At 40.2% G+C, this 22,089-nt stretch overlaps 1 protein-coding gene across 2 annotated transcripts; it reads left to right on the forward strand.

The window, feature by feature from the left end:
- The first annotated feature begins 1,646 nt into the window (after positions 1-1,646).
- On the forward strand, positions 1,647-21,393 carry LOC103393004 (ubiquitin carboxyl-terminal hydrolase 22). 2 transcript variants are annotated; one of them, XM_008329799.3, is made up of 14 exons: positions 1,647-2,236; positions 3,091-3,123; positions 10,057-10,189; positions 12,307-12,420; positions 12,510-12,611; positions 13,663-13,829; positions 14,855-15,014; positions 15,449-15,554; positions 16,600-16,758; positions 17,849-17,975; positions 18,743-18,834; positions 19,238-19,300; positions 19,548-19,697; positions 19,783-21,393. In XM_008329799.3, the coding sequence occupies exons 1-14, from the start codon at positions 2,117-2,119 to the stop codon at positions 19,823-19,825; spliced, it is 1,569 nt and encodes a 522-aa protein (XP_008328021.1). In that variant the 5' UTR covers positions 1,647-2,116; the 3' UTR covers positions 19,826-21,393. The 2 variants fall into 2 exon arrangements, with proteins under 2 accessions (XP_008328021.1, XP_008328022.1); XM_008329800.3 differs by lacking the exon at positions 3,091-3,123 and having other exon boundaries at positions 1,650-2,236.
- Positions 21,394-22,089: the final 696 nt, after the last annotated feature.

The raw sequence follows: 22,089 nt of genomic DNA on the forward strand, positions 1-22,089 counted from the left end.
CTCTAGTCTAAAGGGTCGTGTGTTTGTGTTGTTGAAATAATTCCTGCATCTTGTTTAATCTCTGATTTAATTGGTCGCGTCTGTGCCTAATTATCATCACAGGTCAAGCTCACGCTGATCGGTGTCTGTTGGCACCCTCCAATTTCACAAACCTGCCTGAACTTGAGCCTTGATAATCTACTGTTTTTCACAGGCGTCTCAGGTAACAGCTGGTGTTATTGCTGAGCCGCACACACGCTTTGAACAAACATTCTACTACCTGTTCAAATCCCTCATATTAAACACCATAGGAAAAAGACAATAGATGTTTGCACGAAGAATATTTTGTTTACGTAAGTTTAGTTTATGGCCAAGCATTAGAAAATGTCAATGGCATGATGATCCTAACTTGAAAGTAATAACTCTTTCAAAAATCATTAGGCAGTTTCAATTTATATGATCATAAAACAAAGAGAAAATGATGCAATGTTGTCATTAAGTGATTAGAAATGATGTTGAGGACAGTGTTGAGTATTAGATGAGAATTGATTTCCTGGAGGAAGACAAAATGTGAAGAACATCTTGCCTCGTTCAGGGGATTTTGTATATGAGGTAATATTCAATATGTAAAGGACAGGTTGTGAATGGCTCTTAGCTCGTCACTTCTCTGAGGATTTCATTAATTCATAACCAAATAAATAAACTGAAACAATGATATTTTATCTTACGGGAATTGTTGAGGGAGATTCAGAACAGAAGTGTTTTTGTTTCTAACACTCACAATGTTTTACATTATTCAGCAACATCTCATATTAGATATAATAGTTATAATTGCAGAATTGATGAAGAAATAAAGTTTCTTCATTTTGCGACCTTAAAAAGGTCGCAAAAGCATGACATTTATCAACATAGACTAACACTGCCCCCTGGTGTGTAAACTTGAAAATAAAATCCACAAACATGCATAAAAAATTCAGCCTTAGTAAAATGATAGGGATAAAGATATCTGTAAATATGATTGTGATAACTATAACATTCGATAACCAAAATATATAAATATAAATGATACAATTATGCTATGGCCTTTTATTATTATTATTTGTAATAATCATGATGCTGGTGATTTATAACATTAAGAGTCATTAAGTCAATCGATAGACAACACCTCTGTGAACAAAGACCTTAAAAAATCCAGTGCCCTTACCTACCCACACATTTTATTATAATCCAGTTTACGTGTATAAATTTGACACTAGTTAACCACTAGATGGCAGACTTTCATTAATGGTGCAAGTAGATCAAAGTTTGACTGATTATACTTTCAAGTATGGGGTTTATTTTAATATTACCACGTCGATGTAACTTTCTGTGCCGGAGAATGGCAATTAAAAGGGACCGTTGTGCAATTTTGGCTTGTAAAATTAAATAGAATTTCCCTTGTAGTTAGAATGACAGCATTATCAAAATATTGCCTGGGAACAAATTAAGCCAGTTATATCCAGATGTAACGCCGACAACGCCAATCATTTTATAAAAACAGCTTTGCACCATTCACAACAACATCGATGTGGAGTTTGAGCTTGGTTATTATTTCCGGAACAGCCTAGAAGGGAGGTGTTCTTTCAAATCTAAATCTGCAGCACAAGCCGTGGTTAAAAATGTATAATGCACCCGTGTGAGAGATGCTGGTGAATAAAACAAGCGTTCCCATAGAGCAGAACTCAACGTAGTGACGTAACCTCTTTATGTTAGCAAATCACGGTGTACGTTGGGCGGGCATTGTGAAGCTATAGTTTAGTGTTAGCAGGCTAACTAGAGAAAGAAAGCTAACTAACCGTGTGAGTGGAAGTGGAGCTAACGTGAAAGGAGTAGTCAACTGTCATAACAGCAGAGGGAACAGACATTTTAGTCTAGCGATATTGATGTTGGATGACTCCATAAACAAATGTGTAGCTCGTTCATGTAAGAGTGTGTTTGCCAGATGCCCGAGGAGCATTTTTGGATACTACTTCGATTGTCCCATTTCCAAACGGAAAGCATTTCTGGACGGACAGTTCGTGCTAGCTAGCTAAGTGAATCATCCAGGAGACCTTTCATTGTCACCCCAACACACAAAAAACTGAATGTTTTGTCTGACATGAGTCCGGCCGGGTGCTCCCATGTGAACGGTTATAAGGTGGACAATTGGAAACAAAATCTTCGAGTCATATACCAATGCTTTGTTTGGAGTGGTACTGCTGAGACCAGAAGACGCAAGGTAAAAACACAGGAACTGCATCGTTAGCACTAGATTAAAGAGTGAAATTAATTTAACAGTTGCCTGAATTGTGCGTGAGTGATGTCCCACATGAGGAACAACCGCTGAGCAAAGACTACGATATTTCGGTAACTACTCTGGCATTGTAGTCTCATCTTGCTTGAGTCACTTAGGTTATCACCGGTAAGTTAGCTTAGCAAGATATTACCCCAGAAACTGCGGCGACTTATTTCCTCAATTATAACATCAAAGATCAATTTGCCACAAGTTGTCACTGTAGCTTCTTTCAGGCCATTTCGTCTCAGGTCATTTAAGTGAGTTTTCTGAATTACTACTTTAGGGAGACCGTTCATACTAAGCTCTGTGATTAAAGTTGTTTTAGGAGGAGTTCACGGGCTAACATTACCACATCAAATGGACCTATTGTGTCTCTCCACGCCCGCACTCACTGGGTCCACAGATTAGCAAGTTCGCTGCTTGTTGTCCCACGGCAGGGTCTTTTCCTGCAGCAGAAACTTGGTTGCAGAAACGCCAGTTCATTACTTTCATTGTTAATTTCACTATAGCTCACCCCACATCTGGGCGACTTTCACAGCTCTGAATAGCTCTTAACAGAGTGAGGTCATTGGACTGTCTTTCACTTTCTCTCTCTTTGCCACCCCATCGCTTTCCTTTGTCAAATCAGAACATTAATTGTTTTGTGCCACACTGCTGATTTGGATAGAAATAGAAGCTTGTTCTTTCTTTTTTTTCAAATAATAGATTAGCTAATATGTGTAGGTCTTTTTTGTTTGTTGCAATAAAAACAAATTCTTATACATGTCACACATTTTTATGTCGTTGTGCTAAAATAGGTGCGTCAGAGTGATGCAGGATGGACAGAGCTGGTGAGTTAATAATTATTACCTACTCATCTTAATTGACAAACTATAGGTAGTTCAGTTGTGTACGCAGGCTTGCTTTCTCTTCTATTGCTCACTTACAGGTTTACCTTAGTGCCTTTTTATTAATGGACTGCCACATCTAGTCTGTATACAAGATGTGTCGAGGTGTAGTTAACAATTACCAAACCGTGGCTGCAGAGTACAACTTGGATAAAAAGACTGGGGGGTTGGTTAGCTTTGTAAGTAACTCCATATAATTAAGAATTATTTTATCAGTCTCACAGTCGTCCAATTCAATTTCATAAAAAATACTCCTACTCAGTCTACAATGTCAATACAAATCTGCCTTGGAGTCTTTGAGGTCTCTCTATTTGCTTTCAGACTTTCTTTAATTGGGCACATTATCAATTTCTTAAATATAAATCACATGATAAGAGATAACAAAGCACACATGTAAAATCACACCATGTTTAACAGCGGTGGTGTCATGTAACCAGCCATCTATTTGATTGATCAGACATTGGAGGATCTCTTGAACGTGTAGCATTTCCCCTGCCCCTTCTGAACTGGATCATCAGTCATCAAAATGTGTCATTTAATAAGGTGCATGTTGATGCTTTAAATTAAAATAATAATTAGCCTCTTGCAAAGTTGGAGGATTGTGTGAACATTGCAGCCTACCCCACACTACTGTTACATCATTCTTATATCATAGCAACTGCTGGACTGTAGCTTAGACAAAACAGTCAATAGCAATGTATTGCATACAAATGTTGTAGTGATATTGTTTGGTGTGAATATAGTGCCTTGATTCTCTAGAATTATGCATTTTTTCATCCTCAAACACTTTAGTACAAAGGAGCTGGTAATTGCCAGAAAATGTAGGCAAATTGTAGCTGGTGCTGTGGGTGACTCAGCTGCATCAAGAATATTCAGTTTAATTGTCAGTCCATGTCTTACCTAATCGTGGCTAGTCATCTGCTTTTTAAAGCAGCTCTTTTTGTGTTGACTTATTGTTTTCTACCTACCCTTATAGGCTCGGCATGCAGTCGAAGGCAGGCTGACTCTTTATGTTTGAGAACCCTCAAATCGTCTTAATGTATAACGGCTGCATCATTGCATTGCTCTTTTGTCAAAATGATTTCTTCCAAGGCCAACAGAGGCCCTTTCTCTGTCACGCATTTTGTTGTGGTTATAAAAAACCTTTTGTATACTTATTATGTCAAGGGTAGTACAGTACAACATAGAAATACTACTGGAGGTTTTGCTTTCCTGTGTTGCTACACTGCACAAACTCCCCAAATGTGAAGTGTACCAGTTGTCCTTGTCCGTTGTTACAGGAAAGATACAAATTAAAATACAATGTTGGATTTAAACCACTGGGTTTATTGGTCATCTGTTACCCACATTCCTTCCATTGCTTCTCCCTATTAACTTGTCATTGCAGGGTTTCCACTAGGATTTTTAAAACAACTATTTAAGGCATCTGTGTTATGAGTTTTATTTGTACTATGATTCTCACAGATGTATCTATGACAACCAGTGTTGGGAGTGTTACTTTAAAAAATGTATGTTGCTTTGTTTGTGGGAGGAGAAAGCAAATATTTTGTCAATAAAGTCATGACAGGAGCCACTGTTTAATATTCAACCCTATTAGTAGGATAATTTGGAGTCATTTATCTAATAATGTAAACTTACTTCTTTGTTGGAAGCAATGTTATTTCAGAGATAACGTGACACTGCTGTTAAGTACTGCGCTTTTTATAAACTTGACATCATGACTGTCCATAACCCTTTTAAAAACATGGTCATAGTTCATTCACCTTTGCCAAAGGCCAACATTAACAAGGAAAATGCGGGCCATTGCTGACACCGTTATTACCAAAATAAAGATGACTTCAGCAGAAGTAACCAATAAGTATAGCACTTAAACCTTATGAACTAGCTTGAGCTTGAGTTGAATAACACAAAAACCATGTCTTAGGCTCACTTACATTGTCTCTCAGTAAATGCATAACTGCATTACTAAGAAACTGCAAAATTGTCAACTATTTATAGGTTGTGTTTGTGACAGATTTGATTATATTGTGATGCTGTTTGAAGTATTTTACATAAGCAAGGCTGTTGTGCTGATTTTATTTTCTGTATATTTTAAGGAAGTTTCACACGTGTCTGGTGGCTGGTTGGAGAGAAGCTCTCATGTCCTTGCGAAGTTGACTGAATGGCTCCAACTAATTTTTTTGTAAACTGGCTTCATTTCAAAGGAGGAAGCATTGTTCTGATCTAGTTCCCAATTTAGCTTTTGAAGTGGTTGATTGTTTGAGTGTGTCATGTCACTGTAAGCCTCAGTTTGCTGTTGTTTGTACACTTCTGGGATGGTTCCCCTCTTAAATAGGATTCATGTTTCAGTAGATGTCCAATAAGGCTCTTCGCAGACATTTGAACAGAACGCTAACCACAGACTTTGTAGATGGGATTAAACATGCCCTTGCTTATAAGAGTTAAATTTATTTCTCTCTTAAGACCAATGTCAGCGCTATACATATTTTATATAATGTGAATGGCTGCTGTGGTGAGGTGAGGGTGTGAATATTCATGAAGGTCACAGTTATTTATTCTGTGTGCTTCTCCATCCAGCAGGAGGAACCTAATTTATTTTTGAAGTAAAAACCAGTGTTTAAGTCAGACTGGATGAAAACTGGCTGAAGTGAAAGCAAGGCAGGTTAGCTGAATTTTACAGCCATCACTGCTTTGAAATGCACTACTGTCACTTTAATTGAAGGAGTGCTGGTTGTGATAGAAGGGCTGACTGAACTCAACATGTCTTTTTCATATTGTATGGCTCTTATGATGAATCATGTATGATCAGAGGAACCATAACACCCCCCTTATCCCCTCAAGTTCAAACCTGCTCTGTGCTTGTGATGAGAGAAGATGAAAGAGAGAGATCCTTTGCTAGCAATTGATGGGACTTTTCAGAGGTAGTAAAGGTTACTACCTTTACTGTGTTTTGGTGTGCAAGGATTGACAAGTGTACTTCTTCTGAGATTTCTCTGCACATAAACATGTACACAGTAACTGGGGGCGCAGCTCATTTCACTAAGGCGCCTTATTCCTGGCCTGATCTCACTGTCACATCAGTCCCCATCACATCACATGGCTTCTTTCTGAGTCATCAGCATACGCTTGTAGCATCAAGATATATTCTTCCTCATACCCTTCACTTGTTCCTCATCCTTCCCACGCCTTTTCTTTCCTCTTTGTGCTCCCTTTTGCTTTTTTCCATCCTTAGTTAGCATACATTCTTCTAGCATTGGACAAATCCTCTCAACTTGATTTAAATTTGTTGTATTTGTAATTACAGTTGGCACTAAACCCTAAATGTACCTTAACACTAAAATATACCTTCTAAATGTCAGAGGTTTGCATCTGTGCGCTTAGATATTTTTAAATACGTAGCCAATTATATTGTCTCTACAACAACCAGTATGCTTCATGTCAAATGCTATTTCCTGGTTTTTATTCAAGCCACTGTCTTTCATGTCTTTCCTCATAGACCTCATCTAATGTGGCTTTTGGTCTTTGACTTGCTGTGACTGAGGCTCAGATGCTATGATGTCTGCAACCTCTTCCAAAGCCCTTGCATGTCTGATTTGTGTAGTCCTTTTATTTAGGATTGCTTCTCAGATTCTTGCTATTCTATTTTTACAGAACATCTGTTCTCTAACAAAATCTACCATTTGGGGAGAAATAGTGGATGGAATTTTGGAAATCTTAGACCTTACCAAGGTGTGGGATTCATTATTGATATTATTTATTTTATTGCTGTAAGCCTCCCGAGGGGACTCCCTATTCTTTGTTGTCATTGTTTGACAAAGATGATAGCTCTTTGACTTATTTTGCCGGTGCTGAATAGCCTCTGGAAAAACCAAATCACCGCCACAGTGCATGCTAGTCATGGTGGCATCAGCCAGCCAATGAGGCTGCTGTCCAGCCCTTCTTTAGTCTGGCCATCTGGCTAATGAGCTGTCAGTCACTCTCCAGGGGCTGACCAAGCCCAACACGGAGAGGCAATCAATCTCCTTGTGCGAACATGTAATTGTTCCCCATTGTTAAAGCCTTGGACTCAAGTGACGGGAACTAGGTAAAAAGGAATCACAATGTATGATAAAAATATGTGCCATTGGCTTATTATTTTAATCCAGGTATATTCTATTTCCTTACTGTACATGCAGTGCTTAATAATTTGACTTGGCTAATGTCACATTGTAGACGTTTTGTTTGGAGGAAAAATAAATATATATATATATATAAACATGTGATTTGAGTCTTAGGGGATGAGTCAGAAGCTATGTGCAGTGGGTGTCAGTCACATGCACAGTTCTTCTGTGTGGTTCCAGGGTTTGTCAAATGATCACACAGTCTTTTGTTATGTGGATCTAGACTGTTCACCATCTGTGCTGCCAAACACACATTACATTGATGTGAATTAATGTAATGACCTTCAAAAAACCTTCACCTGCCAATGTTATTTTTTTTGTGATTAAACTCTGAAGTACTCTAATTGTTTATAATCATAGAGCCTGTGTCTTTTGCTGCTCTACCTGTGGGTGGTGCTACAAACATGTTTAAATGCACCATTCATTGATTAATTGAGTTTACTTGCACAACATTGCTGTTTTATATAAATGTAACCCAGCGAACAGATTAATGAGTGTGGGGAGAACAGAACAACACTGAAGTTGGTGGTTTTACTTCCAGGTTTGTTTAGCATGTATACTTTTGTTGTTCAGTAGTGGTTATGTGGCGATATGCAAGATATAAATAGAGCAGAAAACAAGGTTGGTGAGGTTTCAATGGGGTGCTTATTATCTGACTATATCTGGCAGTTGTCAGCCCCCCCCCACCAATTAAAGAATGTATGTGTGATTACTTACAAGAGAAGTGTAAAGGTGTCAGTGAAGTCATCTGTCTTCTAATGCATATTAATTGTTGCAGTATGCATGTTTGTCGGTTTGTCGTCGTGGTTGTGTCTGTGTGAGAATTGCTTGTGTATATTTAGAGGCATGGACACACTTATGGGTGTAATGGAAGTGCGGTGACTCACTCTTCTCATATAGCTGCGCTCTCAATTCTGTATTGACTTTCTCCGTCTTTTCTTCGCAGCAGCAGGGGTTGGCTCAGTTATGGCCAGACCATTGTCCACATCATAATTGCAGTAGTCATTCTTTTCTTCCCCTCAGTTAAAGCTATTGCTTTAACTGATACAATATGACAAAATGCTTAAGGAATAATACTGTTGTATGGAATAACATAGGCGGAGAACCATAATGTTTTCTAATTGGCGTTCTTACATATGCCCCTTTGTGGCTAATACTGGGGTATTCATAGCTTTTCCCTGAGGCTTAGCTACACATTACTGAAAGCTTTATTGACCTCGCCAAGCACGTAATACTATCTCATGTAAATCTATTCAACCAAATGGAACATTCTGTTCATATGGGTTGTTTCCTTGGACGTTGGGCCTAGTTTGACTGTCCTGAAACGAGCACAAGCCAGATGGGTTGTAAAACCAGGTAGTTATAGTATGCTACGTATTCAACACTTGGCTGTGTTGTTGTGGCCAGTGGCTGATCAATAGCTGATCCAATACAACATTAAGAGCTGCGGGTGTATCGAGATGTAGGATTGCTGACACAGAAGAATAGTGGTACTGCGAGCAGTGGGTGTTGAAACAGAGATGGATTTTCTGCGCATTAAAGGGGGGTTAAGACGGGGGAGGGGGTGAACAAGGGTAAGGCGTGGCATTGGCATAGGTTACTTGTTTTTACTTGGTGTTATGCTGCAGACTTTCTCCAGTAATCAGGAGTATTTTGTTAAATTGTTGGATATTTCACAAAGGCGATACCGGTTTTAGCTGTACCGTTATTAGATTACACGGCCCCTTTAATTTCTCAGGTACCTTGTGTTTATATTCTCTTTGGAAGGTGTCAGGTTATACTATTGTATCGCCTGTGTATACAGTAGAGGTAAACGACAGTGAGGTAGCAGACTGTGATTTTTGAAATTATGTCCTGTTGCTGCAATCTGTGGACACTGTGGACAGTAGCCCTGCACCAAACCAGAAACGTTCTAACTGAAAAGTTACAAGTCTCTGAAGCCAATATTTCATGTTGTGTCTTTTCACCTTTGCTTCACACCTACTTTCCTTCTGTCGTCTCTGAGTGGGCGATTCATTGCATCAGGTCTGTTCCCTTCAAAGGCTTAGATTAGATCTGTTTTCTGTTCCCTTCTGTGGCTACATTTTTTTACACCCATAAAGCAGATGTGCTGAAAACTTTTGAGGCTTTTCAGTGTAGTAGGCTACACAGCCTTAATGCTCAGTTTAACAAGATTGGCCTTTAAAAGACAGTGACAATTTAAATGCATACCTGCGTTTGTTTGTTCTCACACAACTTAAGGCTCACATTTCCCTCCAGAATTTAAAGCATTGTTCACCACACCCTCCGTTGTCCCTCACCAGGGTCATTTTATCCTATTCCCTCTACACACATTTAACAGTATGTTTGTAAGAAACCATCTTATTAGAATAAGCCCTTTGAAGGATTTCCCTTTGTCCGAAGGGCCTACCATTTGCTTTGCTTGTTTTCTAAATATGTCAGTAATCCCTTAGTGCTAAAGTAAGTCCAATCACATACTGTATAGTCAGCTGAGCTGTAGTGTGTGTGCTTCCGTTCTGACAGATTCTGCCCAACTTGATCAAAATACGTTCCATGCATTTGAAATGTCTTGTTAACTTGTTAACTAGGTCACACTGCAAACACCCAGCCTCTACAGGATATTTGTTCTCACTGTACTGAATTCTGTATTTTTCCCCATGTTCTCTATTCCTTGTTCCTACCCCACAATCCTTACCCTGCCCTGGTTTTTCTGCAGGCCAAGTCGTGTGTCTGTCACATGTGTGGTGCCCACCTAAATCGACTTCACTCCTGCCTCTACTGTGTCTTTTTTGGTTGTTTTACGAAGAAACACATCCACGAACACGCAAAGAACAAGAGACACAATCTAGGTAAGTGACAAACTCATTGGGCCCTGAGAGACTCGGGAAACACACAAACTCTTAGCACGTCTAACTATTTGCACTCATTTTAAAGAAGCTCAGTAACAAAGTAGAGATGACGATGATGTAAGGCTAAAAAGATCAAGCATGGTTAACAGGTATAAAAGGAGCATCCACCAAAGGCAGTGTAGTAGCATTTATATTCGACTCATGGTTTGGTGCTACTGTGTCCCAGACTTGGAAATGTGTCTTTATTCAAAAAAAAAGCAGCGATCGTTAGATTCAGGAAGTCATGAGAAAACATCTACTTCAAAGATAAATGCTGCAGCTACGTATGGTTTCACAAACTGCCATTTACGTGTTTTGAATTAAGGTGGACAGTGACAACGGCATTGGTCCCTTCTTTGGCCTCTCCTTGATAAATTATGGTCGGAGTGCATTACCAAATTGCAGGTTTTATTGCAATACACTAGAAATGACTCTGCTGCAAATATACTCTCCCGCCTAATGTCCCAGGTTTATTTGCGTCGTATCCTCCCGCACATTTATATTCACTCTTGTGTTCGACTGCAGCATCGGCCATTATCAGTTAAGTATTACAGCATTACATTTTTTCTTCCTGATGCAGCAAAAGTGCACTAACTGCAGCACATCACATTCTGATGGAAACTCCTTAGCTCGTCAAATGTCATGTATTTAAGTTTCAGGAAAAATTGCCCTCATTCAGCAGTGAGGAGGTTTTAAACATTTCTAATCCACAGCTGCCTCAAACCCACAGCCCTATTAAGCCAGGAGAAAAACATCCACAAGGACAACAAATGTAGGGCAGTGTAGGAGAGGCTCCGCTGTGTCTCGGTTTGTGTCTGATTAGATGTATTTAATTTAATAGATTTCTACGGTTGGTACCACACAGACACATACACACACACACACCCATCCCAAGAGCATTGATACAGTGTTAATTAGCTTTGAATCTTCCACAGGACCTTCTCTGAAATTAGCACTGTATTCCTATGCACCTTCTGAGCTTCTCTGACTGCAACACTCCTACATGGCAGTTCTTCTTCTCAAAGAGTTTTAAATAGATTTTTTTATCACCTCTTCACAAACACCTCCATGCCACAGCATGACTCCTTTCTTTCTTTTGTTTCTCCATCCTTTTCTTGACCTTCAGTCATTTAAATAGAAAGTCAAATAGTTTGTTGTTATGATAAGTATTGAGAATTGATATTTCATCTTTTATATAATCTTTTTTTTTTTTACGTGGTTAAATGCCACAAAGGTTATGCTACGTTATCTTGCCTTGCTACCGACGTCTTTTAGTCTGTAAGATTTCAGGGAAATAATGTTTTTGTTTAATTCCCATATGTTTCTCAGTATGTTGAGTATGAAATATTAAGATAGTGGTTTAAAAACTGTATTTATCATTTTTTATTTATGAAATAACTGAGTAACAAGTACATCACAATCTAGTGTGGGTGATCAGTTTTAGACAGATGACCGCAATGTTAGCAATTTCCTCAAAATTATGGGCCACAGCTTTATCATTGTCTCATGTTCAAAGAGGAGCATCCTTTTTGTTCTATAGTGAATATATCGCTTCATATATGACCATGAAAGGATAAACAAAACGGGGGAAAAAAATGAAAATTGCTTTTTTTGTTGGTTTTCCAAAGGTATTTAACATGGTTCAATAGAAGTGACATAAAATACAACGACCAGATTGTCTACGTGATGTTGGCTCACTTTCTCAACTGTAGGCAGCGCCGAAAACAGAAAACTGTCCAGTTAAGCTAAAAATAGGTTGTCACGGCAACAGAGCTGAAGAATTGTTGCCGTGGAGTTTGAAAATGGAAGATGGTGTTGTGTTAGTTGAAAGCCCAAGTTGGGGTGGGGGTGGGAGACCAGTATACCTGTTCCATCACTGCATCTCCCACATCTCTTATTGTTCTGTGCTGGCAGTGTGATGCAAACATTGCAGTAAGTGGAAAATGCAAGTGGAGAGAACACTGGTCTTGATGACATTGGACTATAAAACCCATTGTGTGATACTGAGTTTAAAAAAAGGCCATTGTAATCCCTTATCCTACATTTCCATCTTCCCCTCCCCTCTTTTCTGCCTCCAGCAATAGACCTATTATATGGTGGAATATATTGTTTTGTGTGTCAAGACTATATATACGACAAAGACATGGAGCAGATTGCCAAAGAGGAGCAGAGGAAAGCCTGGAAATTGCAAGGTATAGCATTTTAGTTTGTCTAAAGACCTACTTCATCAATATCACTGGGTCCTTAGGTGGTCTCACCATTTCTGTCTTTGTTTTCAAAGGCATTGGGGAGAAATACACAACATGGGAGCCAACCAAGAGGGAGCTAGAGCTATTAAGACACAATCCAAAGCGAAGGAAAATCACTACAAACTGTACAATAGGTAAGTAGTTCTGCATGTATGTGCCAACTGGCAGGTTTACATTCACAAATATTGATGTGAGAATGAACAAAATTTACACAAGGCTGGTACACTTGGAATAATATATATATATATTTCATATAGATTATACAAACACTAATAATAATATTTATGAAATAATAATATTTATAACATGTTTCTGACTGTTTCTCATCACTCTGTCTGCCTTTAGCTTCACTGTATAAGTTGAAATACAGCCTGTGGAATGTATGAGGATTTAGCAAAAAATATTGGGACAAACTCTTTGGACCATATCTTGCAGCTGTACTCTGTACCTGTATTTCAGAAACAAGAGGACCAAGAACCAGCCTCTGTTACTCTTGTAATTTCTCAACTTTAATAGCAGAGAGAATTTTTATATCAATGCTTTGATGATTTTTTTTCCATTATGCCTCTGATATTTATTTGTTGATGACACTGTTCCTGTCTTTCTGTAATTGCCCGCCTCTGCATGTTTTTAAACAGCTTGGTTAGTAGCAGCAGTCGGACAGCACTCTTAGGTCCAGTCTAATGTGTTTAAGCCCTCACTGTGCGCTTTCTTCCAGAACCAACCCTCTTCCAGTTGGACAGGATCCAAGACCTTGCTGTGTCTCAACCGTTCTACTGGCTATTACTGGATTCTAGCTGTACACTCTCACTCTAAATGAATTAGTTTGCAGCTTTGGGATCTCTTCCAGGAAAACACACCAGTGTTGTTGGCAGGGCTAGCCAGTGCCATATTGTTAATTACCCGGCCAGCAACATGACAAATACCACAATAATAATAATTCAAATGTAAAAGTAAAGGTCTGTCTATAATTGGACTGATTACAAGGTGTACATTTTGGTTCCTTAATATTTTGTTGTTTTTTAATTGAGTAAGCGATGACAGCTAACGCATCTTTAGAAATAATGACTTTGGTGGTGAATCATTTCACATGCATTTCTTTCCACAGGAGTAAATCTGCTTTTCATTTCAGTCCCTGTCATTTTTTTTTTCTCACTCTTTATTTCCCCTCTCTCTTTCCTGCAGGTTTACGAGGTTTAATAAACCTCGGCAACACATGTTTCATGAACTGTATAGTTCAGGCCCTCACACACACACCACTGCTGCGGGACTTCTTTCTGTCGGACAGACACAAGTGTGAGATGCAATCAAACTCCTGTCTGGTGTGTGAGATGTCTCAGCTCTTTCAGGAGGTAAGGAGAAGTTTGTATCTGTGGATATTCTTACACAAAGTCAGTCTGCTAAATCTGGATGAAAAATGATTAATTAAATAGGACTTCCTTATGGAATAAACTTTAAACAGAGAGCTATCTTCTGCTCTAACAGTTTTCTCTACTAACAACTTATTAATGTGAGACTAATCAAATGATTAAATTAAGTGTTTTCGTCATCACTGTCAACTTGGCTGACTGCACTGTGCTAGGTGAGCTGGTCTGAAGCAAGCCGGGTGTCTCGCCTCAAATGCCAATACATGTTTACTGCTGACATGGTATTTTAAGCTTCAAGTGCTTTGGTGAAATGTATACGGCAGTGTGTGTGTGTGTGTGTGTGTACATGACGTGTATCAGCTGTGTATCAGCCCGAGGACGAGTTATAGAGCTTGAGTTATCCAGCATACAGCTCTTTACCTAAGAAGGTACACACTCCTTATCCTCTCTGAAATGTTTCTCCTCCAGCATCTATTAATTGGTCAACCATCTGGAAACTGCTCTTTATAAGACAGCGTGTTATTTCCCTCTGTCACTGCCCAATCAAGCCTTTAGTGACAAGTATAAATTGATGGTCTGGTTTCAGCTTCCTTTCAGCCTGGACACCTTCCCCAGACCTGCACTGCACTCAGTTCTGGTACTTTCATACCTCTATCTCGTGACCCTGAACTGAGCTGTCACTCACTTCTAATCCCATGGCAACACAGATAGAGGCTCTGCAGTGCTTGCTACACATCTCTTTGCACCTTGCATCTCGACTCTCTGTGGATGTTCCTACCACCGGGGTTTATTTTGTCAGGTGACATGTCGGGAAATGTATTTCTGTGTGACTATAGATAGAAGCCAATGAGAGTCAGGAAATTGACGGGATCACTGAAACAGACGTTTTGGTGTTGTTGGTTATGGTGGCAAAAAAGTGGAACATGACAGTGTGCCCACTAAGATACTGAAAAGTAGGCTAACTGCGTCTCCTCACCCACGCCTCCCTTTCCATTCTTTCTGACTCTTAGTTCTACTCGGGCCATCGTTCGCCCCACATTCCCTTCCGGCTGCTGCACCTGGTGTGGACTCACGCACGTCACCTCGCAGGCTACGAGCAGCAAGATGCCCACGAGTTCCTCATCGCAGCGCTAGATGTACTACACAGGCACTGCAAAGGGGACACCATCAGTAAGAAACACTTCTTACTGACAATATGAGGCCAGATTAAAAAGACTTCTTTGTTTTGGGATTTGTTTTTATGTCTTCTGTCTGGCTGCAGCACATTTGACTGAATGTGTCGTTAATGTGTCCAAATACAAAACACAGCCCAATAACCAAACACTACACTTCCTACCTGTAATCACTGTGAACCAACTGAAAGTGCTGTGTGTGTCAGGTGAACAGTAATCTCTGAAGGCAGTGCATGATGTCAATAGGCCCTGCTGCAGTGCAATGACAGGCTGACTCACCAAAATAAGACACCGCAGTGTGGCTGTCTCTGATAGGTTAAAAAGGGGGGAGGTCTGTAAAAATGCTCTAATAAAAATGGTGTGGTGAGAGATAAGAGTCAACAGACGACTTTAAAGGTGCTAAAGACTTTCACTCTTCTGTGTTGTTTCCAGGAGACGACAATGGTAAAAAGGCCAACAATCCAAACCACTGTAACTGCATCATTGACCAAATCTTCACAGGTGGACTGCAATCAGATGTTACCTGTCAGGTTTGCCAGTAAGTTTGTTTCTCAATATGTTGGAAATTTGCCATTTGGAAAAAAAAATCTAAATTAAAAGAGCAAAAAAACACACGTATTGATACAAGGGCACACAACAAGGCTTGTGTTCTTTCCATCACATGACCTACACCTCCATGTTTACTCATTCATCCATCCACCCTAAACCCACACTCCGTTGTCGTCCCTCCCCACAGCTGTGCTGATGAAAACTGACACAACCAGTTGTTTCCAAGTGGATAAAGCACTGGTTTGTGTCCACTCCACTGCACTTATTTGGCAATTTTGTCCCTGTGGAACCGATGTAAGGAGGGTTGTCTAGACAGCAGCACAGCTGAGGCATTGCCTGCTGCCTGCCCCTAAAGCTGTCCTGTCACATTAGTGGCAGCATGCTGCACTGAACTGCAAATCACCCTGCCCACACTCTGCAGGCAGGCATGGCTCACTGCTACACTACCTGCCCTCCACAATATAGAGGGCTGCAGAGTTAGAGCTTGGACAGAGTCTTCTCCTAAATAATAAAAAAAAAGTCAAATAGTAGTAACTGACTAAATATAAATACTCACCTCTCTGGTGAAGTTGGTTTCATTTTGGAAATAGCCCAGCACTGCTGTTAAACCCTTTTATATAATGATGGCATTGCATGACATCATGAGTATCATCATATTTTTTTCAGAAACACAATCCTGCCACAGTTCCTTTCATTTGACACCCACTGCATGTGAAGAAAACGCTGGGCATCACCGACGACACCATTAACAAAATGAAGCCGATGTCAGCAGAGAGAGCCGATAAGGCGTTAAACCTGTGGGCTATGACAACCTCACACGTTTTTTATTAAAAAACCAAGTGACAATCAGTGGGTATAGAAACATTAGTGTTGTGTACGTGGTTGTACTGTAAATTCTCATGTACATATAACATAAAAGACAGCTTCTTCAGAGCCAAACTAAAAAATGTTGTGACCATCAGTGTCATCAACCTTTTAGTTCATTATAAGTGACACACAAACCTTTAAATATCTCCTCTTTGCCATTCCTTTAGCGGTGTCTCCACGACGATAGATCCCTTCTGGGACATTAGTCTGGACCTGCCGGGCTCATCTACACCTTTTTGGCCTCTTAGTCCGGGAGGGGACGGCAGCACGGTCAACGGAGAGAGTCACCTGTCTGGATCCACCACACTCACAGACTGCTTACGGAGGTACACATTTGGACTATTTCTTTTTTCCTTAAAATCAACATCAATTTGATTTCTAAAATGGTGAGTCGTGACAATTTAAAGAACAACCTCAAAGCTGCAGCATTTTAATGGACTGTTTATTTATGTTTGTCCTTACCATCATTAAAATATTGATGTTGTTTTGAAATGTTTTTGTGTGGTCTCCGTCCGCCTTCTTTTTTTTTGCCTTGCTCCTTCCCCCATCCCCAGTCTTTTCCTCCTTTCTACTTATGTCAAATAAATGAGAATATGCACCAAATCACAGAACTGTGTCCATTCTGCAGGAAATGAGAACACGAATTGAGTTCATGACATTTTGAAAAGAAAGATGAATGTGCTCCTCTCTATTTCCCTTTTTCTGCTCATTTGTCTGCACACCATCCTTCACATTTACACGTTTTTGGGCATCAAATGCTCCTACTTGTAGTCAAATGAATTTCACTCAGCTTCCCGCTTCCATAAGGGTCATATGCCACCTGCTCATGCATACCAACCCTTTTACAACTGCATTTTATCATCGTCCTCCATCACCAGCTAGAAGAACAGGTGTAAACCCTCACATACATCCCATATATAACAGCCTTCCCTCTTGTTCTTATCTTAGTTCATTCCCCACTCAACCTAATTCCTTTTTCCCTATGTCCGCTTACATGTTCTCACCCCACCACTTCTCGTGCCTGTGAGTGTTTTTTTTTTACCACTGCAGCTCTGTACACACCCCTAGTTGCTGCAGCAAGTCTCTTAAAGGTACAGATCTGGTTTATGCTGTTTCCATGACGATGGAGGCGTTGACATTACTAGCACAGCTGGTTGTTCGTACTCGCATGTAAAGAGGCCGCACTCCAGGCAGACTGGATGGTGATAAATCACAGATATCCTCTGGTCAACTAGAGCCAGAGATCTGTCGCTAGACAGATGTAGTGATGTTTGCATTCAAAAAACACATTTGAGCCACACACGGAGGCCAATGGAGCCATCTTCATATTTTACACTCCATTGTGTTTTTTTAAATACCTGTGTTATTTGTTCTCACACACTGTTTTTTTCCTCTCTTTTTTTATACCAATTGCAGGTTTACACGGCCGGAGCATTTAGGAAGCAGTGCCAAAATCAAGTGCGGCGGTTGCCATAGTTACCAGGAATCCACCAAACAGCTGACAATGAAGAAGCTCCCCATCGTAGCATGTTTCCACCTTAAAGTGAGTCAGCTGGACAAAAAGAAAAGAAAAACATGCTCACTGCCAAATAGATCCTTGCACGGTAGCATTATCTATCAGTGTCTGATGGTTTGATTCTTTCAGGGGACATTAGTTTATTATCTTTTCACATTTAGTTAGATTTATTTTAGTAGATTCTGTCAGGAAAAAATCTTTTGTTAATTCATTAATCCTCCTATCCCTGCTATTGGTCTAGTGGAGACCTGATGTCTTAAATGTCTAATGAATTTCATATTGATTATCAGATGGGAGAGATTAAAACTGCATGTGGATATAGCTCTTTAAAGACAGCCCCTGGAACTGCTAGGGAACCCTAAATATGACATAATTCATGTTAAATTTATAATCCTCATCTCTTATATATTAGTGGCTTGTAATCCAACCGATCCAGCCCTGGTACTTAGTCCTCGGCCGTGACCCACAATATAAGAAACATTAATCTTTTATACCTTTTGCCCTGGGTTTGCAGTCCCATGTCCGAGTTATAATGTTGTGAATTAGCTTTTGCGCCCTCTGTCATTTGTTATTAAACTGAGTATATTTGTATTTGTGTCATTTACTAATCAGAAAATCTTAAAACATAGTATTTGAAAGTGAAGTCTGATGCTTTGTTGTCCATGTTTCTGGTTGTGTGTGTCTCATATGTCGTGTGTTACTTGTATATAAATATGTAAATTAAAAAAAATTCTTCTCCTCTCCTCCCCCCTGCTCTCCATTCCTCTCACCTCCCATCCCACTCCTCTGTCCAGCGGTTTGAGCACTCGGCTAAACTGCGGCGTAAGATCACTACATATGTTTCCTTCCCTCTAGAGTTGGACATGACACCATTCATGGCATCGAGGTGAGTCTTTAATTTAATACATCAAATACAGTGTTGACAGTGTGACCACTAGTCATGAACCTGAATATATGCAGTCTTTGGTAATAACCCCCCCCCCCAACCTTTATATAAATGTATCGATTAACATTTATTCTCCTGACTCTTTTATTTCTTATTTCTATCTGAATGAACTTACAACCTGTGTAAATACATATACATCAGTGTGAGCAGAGTGCAGCAGCAGTGATGCCCCACCCCTGGTTGTAGCATCCCTTCATTTCTGTTGAGAAACTGGAATGCCGTTAGTGATACATGCAGGGACGCTGTTCTCTTGCATAGAAAGAATAATCCTGCCCCCTAGTGGTTGAATCTGGTTTAGTATACTTCACGTTTTATAATAATGATCTTATTCTGTCACCTACAGCAAAGAGAGCAGAATGAACGGCCAGTATCAACAGACGGTTGATGTAATAAACAACGATAATAAGTAAGTACCTGAGGAAAACGGTTTGACAGGAACTGTGTTTCCACTAGTCCAACTGTTGACCGTGGTATTGGGGCATGTGTAACGCTACTGTTGAGCATTTTCATTCATGACAGTAAAAGTGTTTCGTTATACATGACATTGCCTGAAATGTCTGAATACTTTTCTTTCTTTCTATTTTTTGTAATATAAACAACACAAAAGGTTTTTTTGTTTTTTGTTTTTTAAAATAAATATGACTGTTTTGTAGGTATTCTTTGTTTGCGGTGGTGAACCACCAAGGCACATTAGAGAGTGGTCACTACACCAGCTTCATCCGCCAGCACAAAGACCAATGGTTTAAATGTGACGACGCCATAATCACTAAGGCCAGCATTAAAGATGTACTAGACAGTGAAGGGTAAGACGGACCCCAGGCGCAGCAGAACTACAGGGACGTTGATGGACATCTGATGTAACATCTGTCTTTCTGTTTGTCTCCACAGGTATCTCTTATTTTACCATAAACAGTTCCTGGAGTATGAGTAGTCTTTGTGACCATTATCTATAAAGAACCACTGCTTCTGACCAGGAGAGCCAAGGGACTGAAGGGCAGAATCAAACACAACTACACAAACCTACCTGAAACTCTTTTGACTGCCATTCTGACTGTCAGACATGGTGGACAAAAACAAAATATGAAAAAAAAAAGACGTGTGAAATCATGCAAGCTTTCAAAAGAAAAGAACAAACAAGCACTGAGCTACTTCTTGGCATCCACTTGACAAAACTGAATGGAGAAGAGAGGAGAGAAGAAGGGCGACCTGGTAGCCTCAGCCTCTCAGCCTCTGTCTGCCCTTTCTGCTGCTGGGGGAGAATCTGTGCGTCAACTAACGTGACAGTCAGTCAATCGGGACACTCATCGGGATTGATGTCAACAGTATTCTGACCCAACGCCCGATCACACGTACCACACAAACCTTCCATCTCTCTCCCATGGTGCTCTCGTCTCCACCGACCAAGCATTTAACCGCAGTCATGATGGAGGACACGTCGTCATATGCACTTGGGACTAAACGCCTAGGAAAAAAATAATAAAATCAAGGTATTATAAACTGTGCAAGAACAATTTTAAAGTTATGGTTAATATTCCTATCATTTGTGAATTTAGTTATGAAATACTGTATAAATCTAGTACACATCTATTTTTAAGAGCAAAGAAATCATGGGAGAGATGAGAGAGAGAAAACGCTGCCTTTGCCAGTTGCTAGGAAAAGCGCTGCCATGGAAACTAACAGATTTGGACCTGTGTGTGCTCATGTTCCATTATTTACTGTGTTGATTGTTTTATTTTTACGTCTGGTTGAGGGCAGGGAATATCTATTTTTTTAGCGACTCATTGAATTTTGAGATTTTTTTGTTTACTGTTCTTTTCACTGTTTTCTTATTTTTATTTTTGTTTATTTTTCAGTACAGTCGTATGTTCCTCGCTGTCTTGGTACTGGAAATGTTTTTGGACGTATTATACTTTCATTCTTGTGGAATTGTTGGTATAATGATGATGATGATGGTGATTAAATTGGCTCGTCCTTGCTGTTGATGAATTGTACGTTGAACGTGAGCTTTGGGTTTCAGACATACGCATAACCGCTGTCATTAATGTGGGAGAACCAGTCATGATGGAACCAACATCCATCTGTGCAGCACTGCATGTGACCGGCCTTATATGAATATGTGGAGAATTGCCCCTCAGTAATGCTTCGAGGCCCCGTTCCCCGTCATGATAGCTGCTCTGTCGTTTGCAGCAGGTGGACACGGGCCCCTGAGATTATGTAGGATAAAACACATTGCACGTATATTATGGGCATTGTGTTCCCACAGCGTGGCTCTGAATCAATCAGTGTTAATCCTCTCCATGGCAACCGTGTGGCTGGTGTAGTGTGTGTGTGTGCGCGTGTGTGCGTGTGTGTGTGTCGCGCCTCTGCAGTGCAGTAAACCCAGCGCTCTATTCAATCGGTATGCTGTCAGGTCGAGACTTAAGACAACGCACGTGAACATCAGGGTCTTGTGGTGTGTTTTGTTTGATTGTGTATGTGCAAAAAAAAAAAAAAAAAAAAGAAAAGCAGAATTAAAATTGGAAATAAAAAAAACCCCTCAATCCCTAATGTGTAAGACGACGGCCCTTCGTTGTAAAGAAACGCCACATTTGAACCACGAACCCTGGTTTTAGCTCCTCTGTGGATCGAAGTTGCACATGCGCATCCTTCTGTCTGCCGCAGAGCCTCGGCATCAGAACAAATCCGGGGCTCATTGAAACGTGTAATATCGAGGTATTGTGGCGTACGGAGGAGCAGTTAAGGCCACCCACGGACATTCAGGGACGCAGCTGGAACGGGAAGAGAAAGAGGGGGCGAGCCGTATTATACGTTTCAGTGATTAAACTCAGAACAAAGCTGGAGTGTGTACGTGCTGTTTTTGTGTCGTTCTTCCTTTAACACTTGCCTCCACCGGGACATTGAAGTTCACACAAGTGCTAAAGTATTTCTGAGCCGAACACCATCTCCGCTGGTCCTCCTTAAAACTGTCTGTTGTGCAGAAAATATAAATGCATGGACAAGAGGAAAACGATAGTTAAAATGTCAACGCTGAGTCCAGTGACACTTGGTTAGACTGCAACTTGGCTAGTTATGCATGTGATTATGGCGCCACTCTGTGGCCAAATGAAGGAGCACGACCAAGTCTGAAATTGTTTCAGACCTTTAGACAAAAATGTGATGAAGGAATATTATTTTTTTTTTCACAAAAATCTGCCT

Source organism: Cynoglossus semilaevis, chromosome 17 (genome assembly GCF_000523025.1).
Source record: "Cynoglossus semilaevis isolate Cse_v1.0 chromosome 17, Cse_v1.0, whole genome shotgun sequence".
NCBI classification, from domain to species: domain Eukaryota; kingdom Metazoa; phylum Chordata; class Actinopteri; order Pleuronectiformes; family Cynoglossidae; genus Cynoglossus; species Cynoglossus semilaevis.

Bases quoted from the DNA above. Each gene is read 5' to 3' on its own strand.
- LOC103393004 (XM_008329799.3), top strand. From the start codon at position 2,117: ATGAGTCCGGCCGGGTGCTCCCATGTGAACGGTTATAAGGTGGACAAT. The intron at 2,237-3,090 runs GTAAAAACACAG...GTGCTAAAATAG, and splicing joins CTGAGACCAGAAGACGCAAG to GTGCGTCAGAGTGATGCAGG. The intron at 15,555-16,599 runs GTAAGTTTGTTT...CCATTCCTTTAG, and splicing joins GTTACCTGTCAGGTTTGCCA to CGGTGTCTCCACGACGATAG.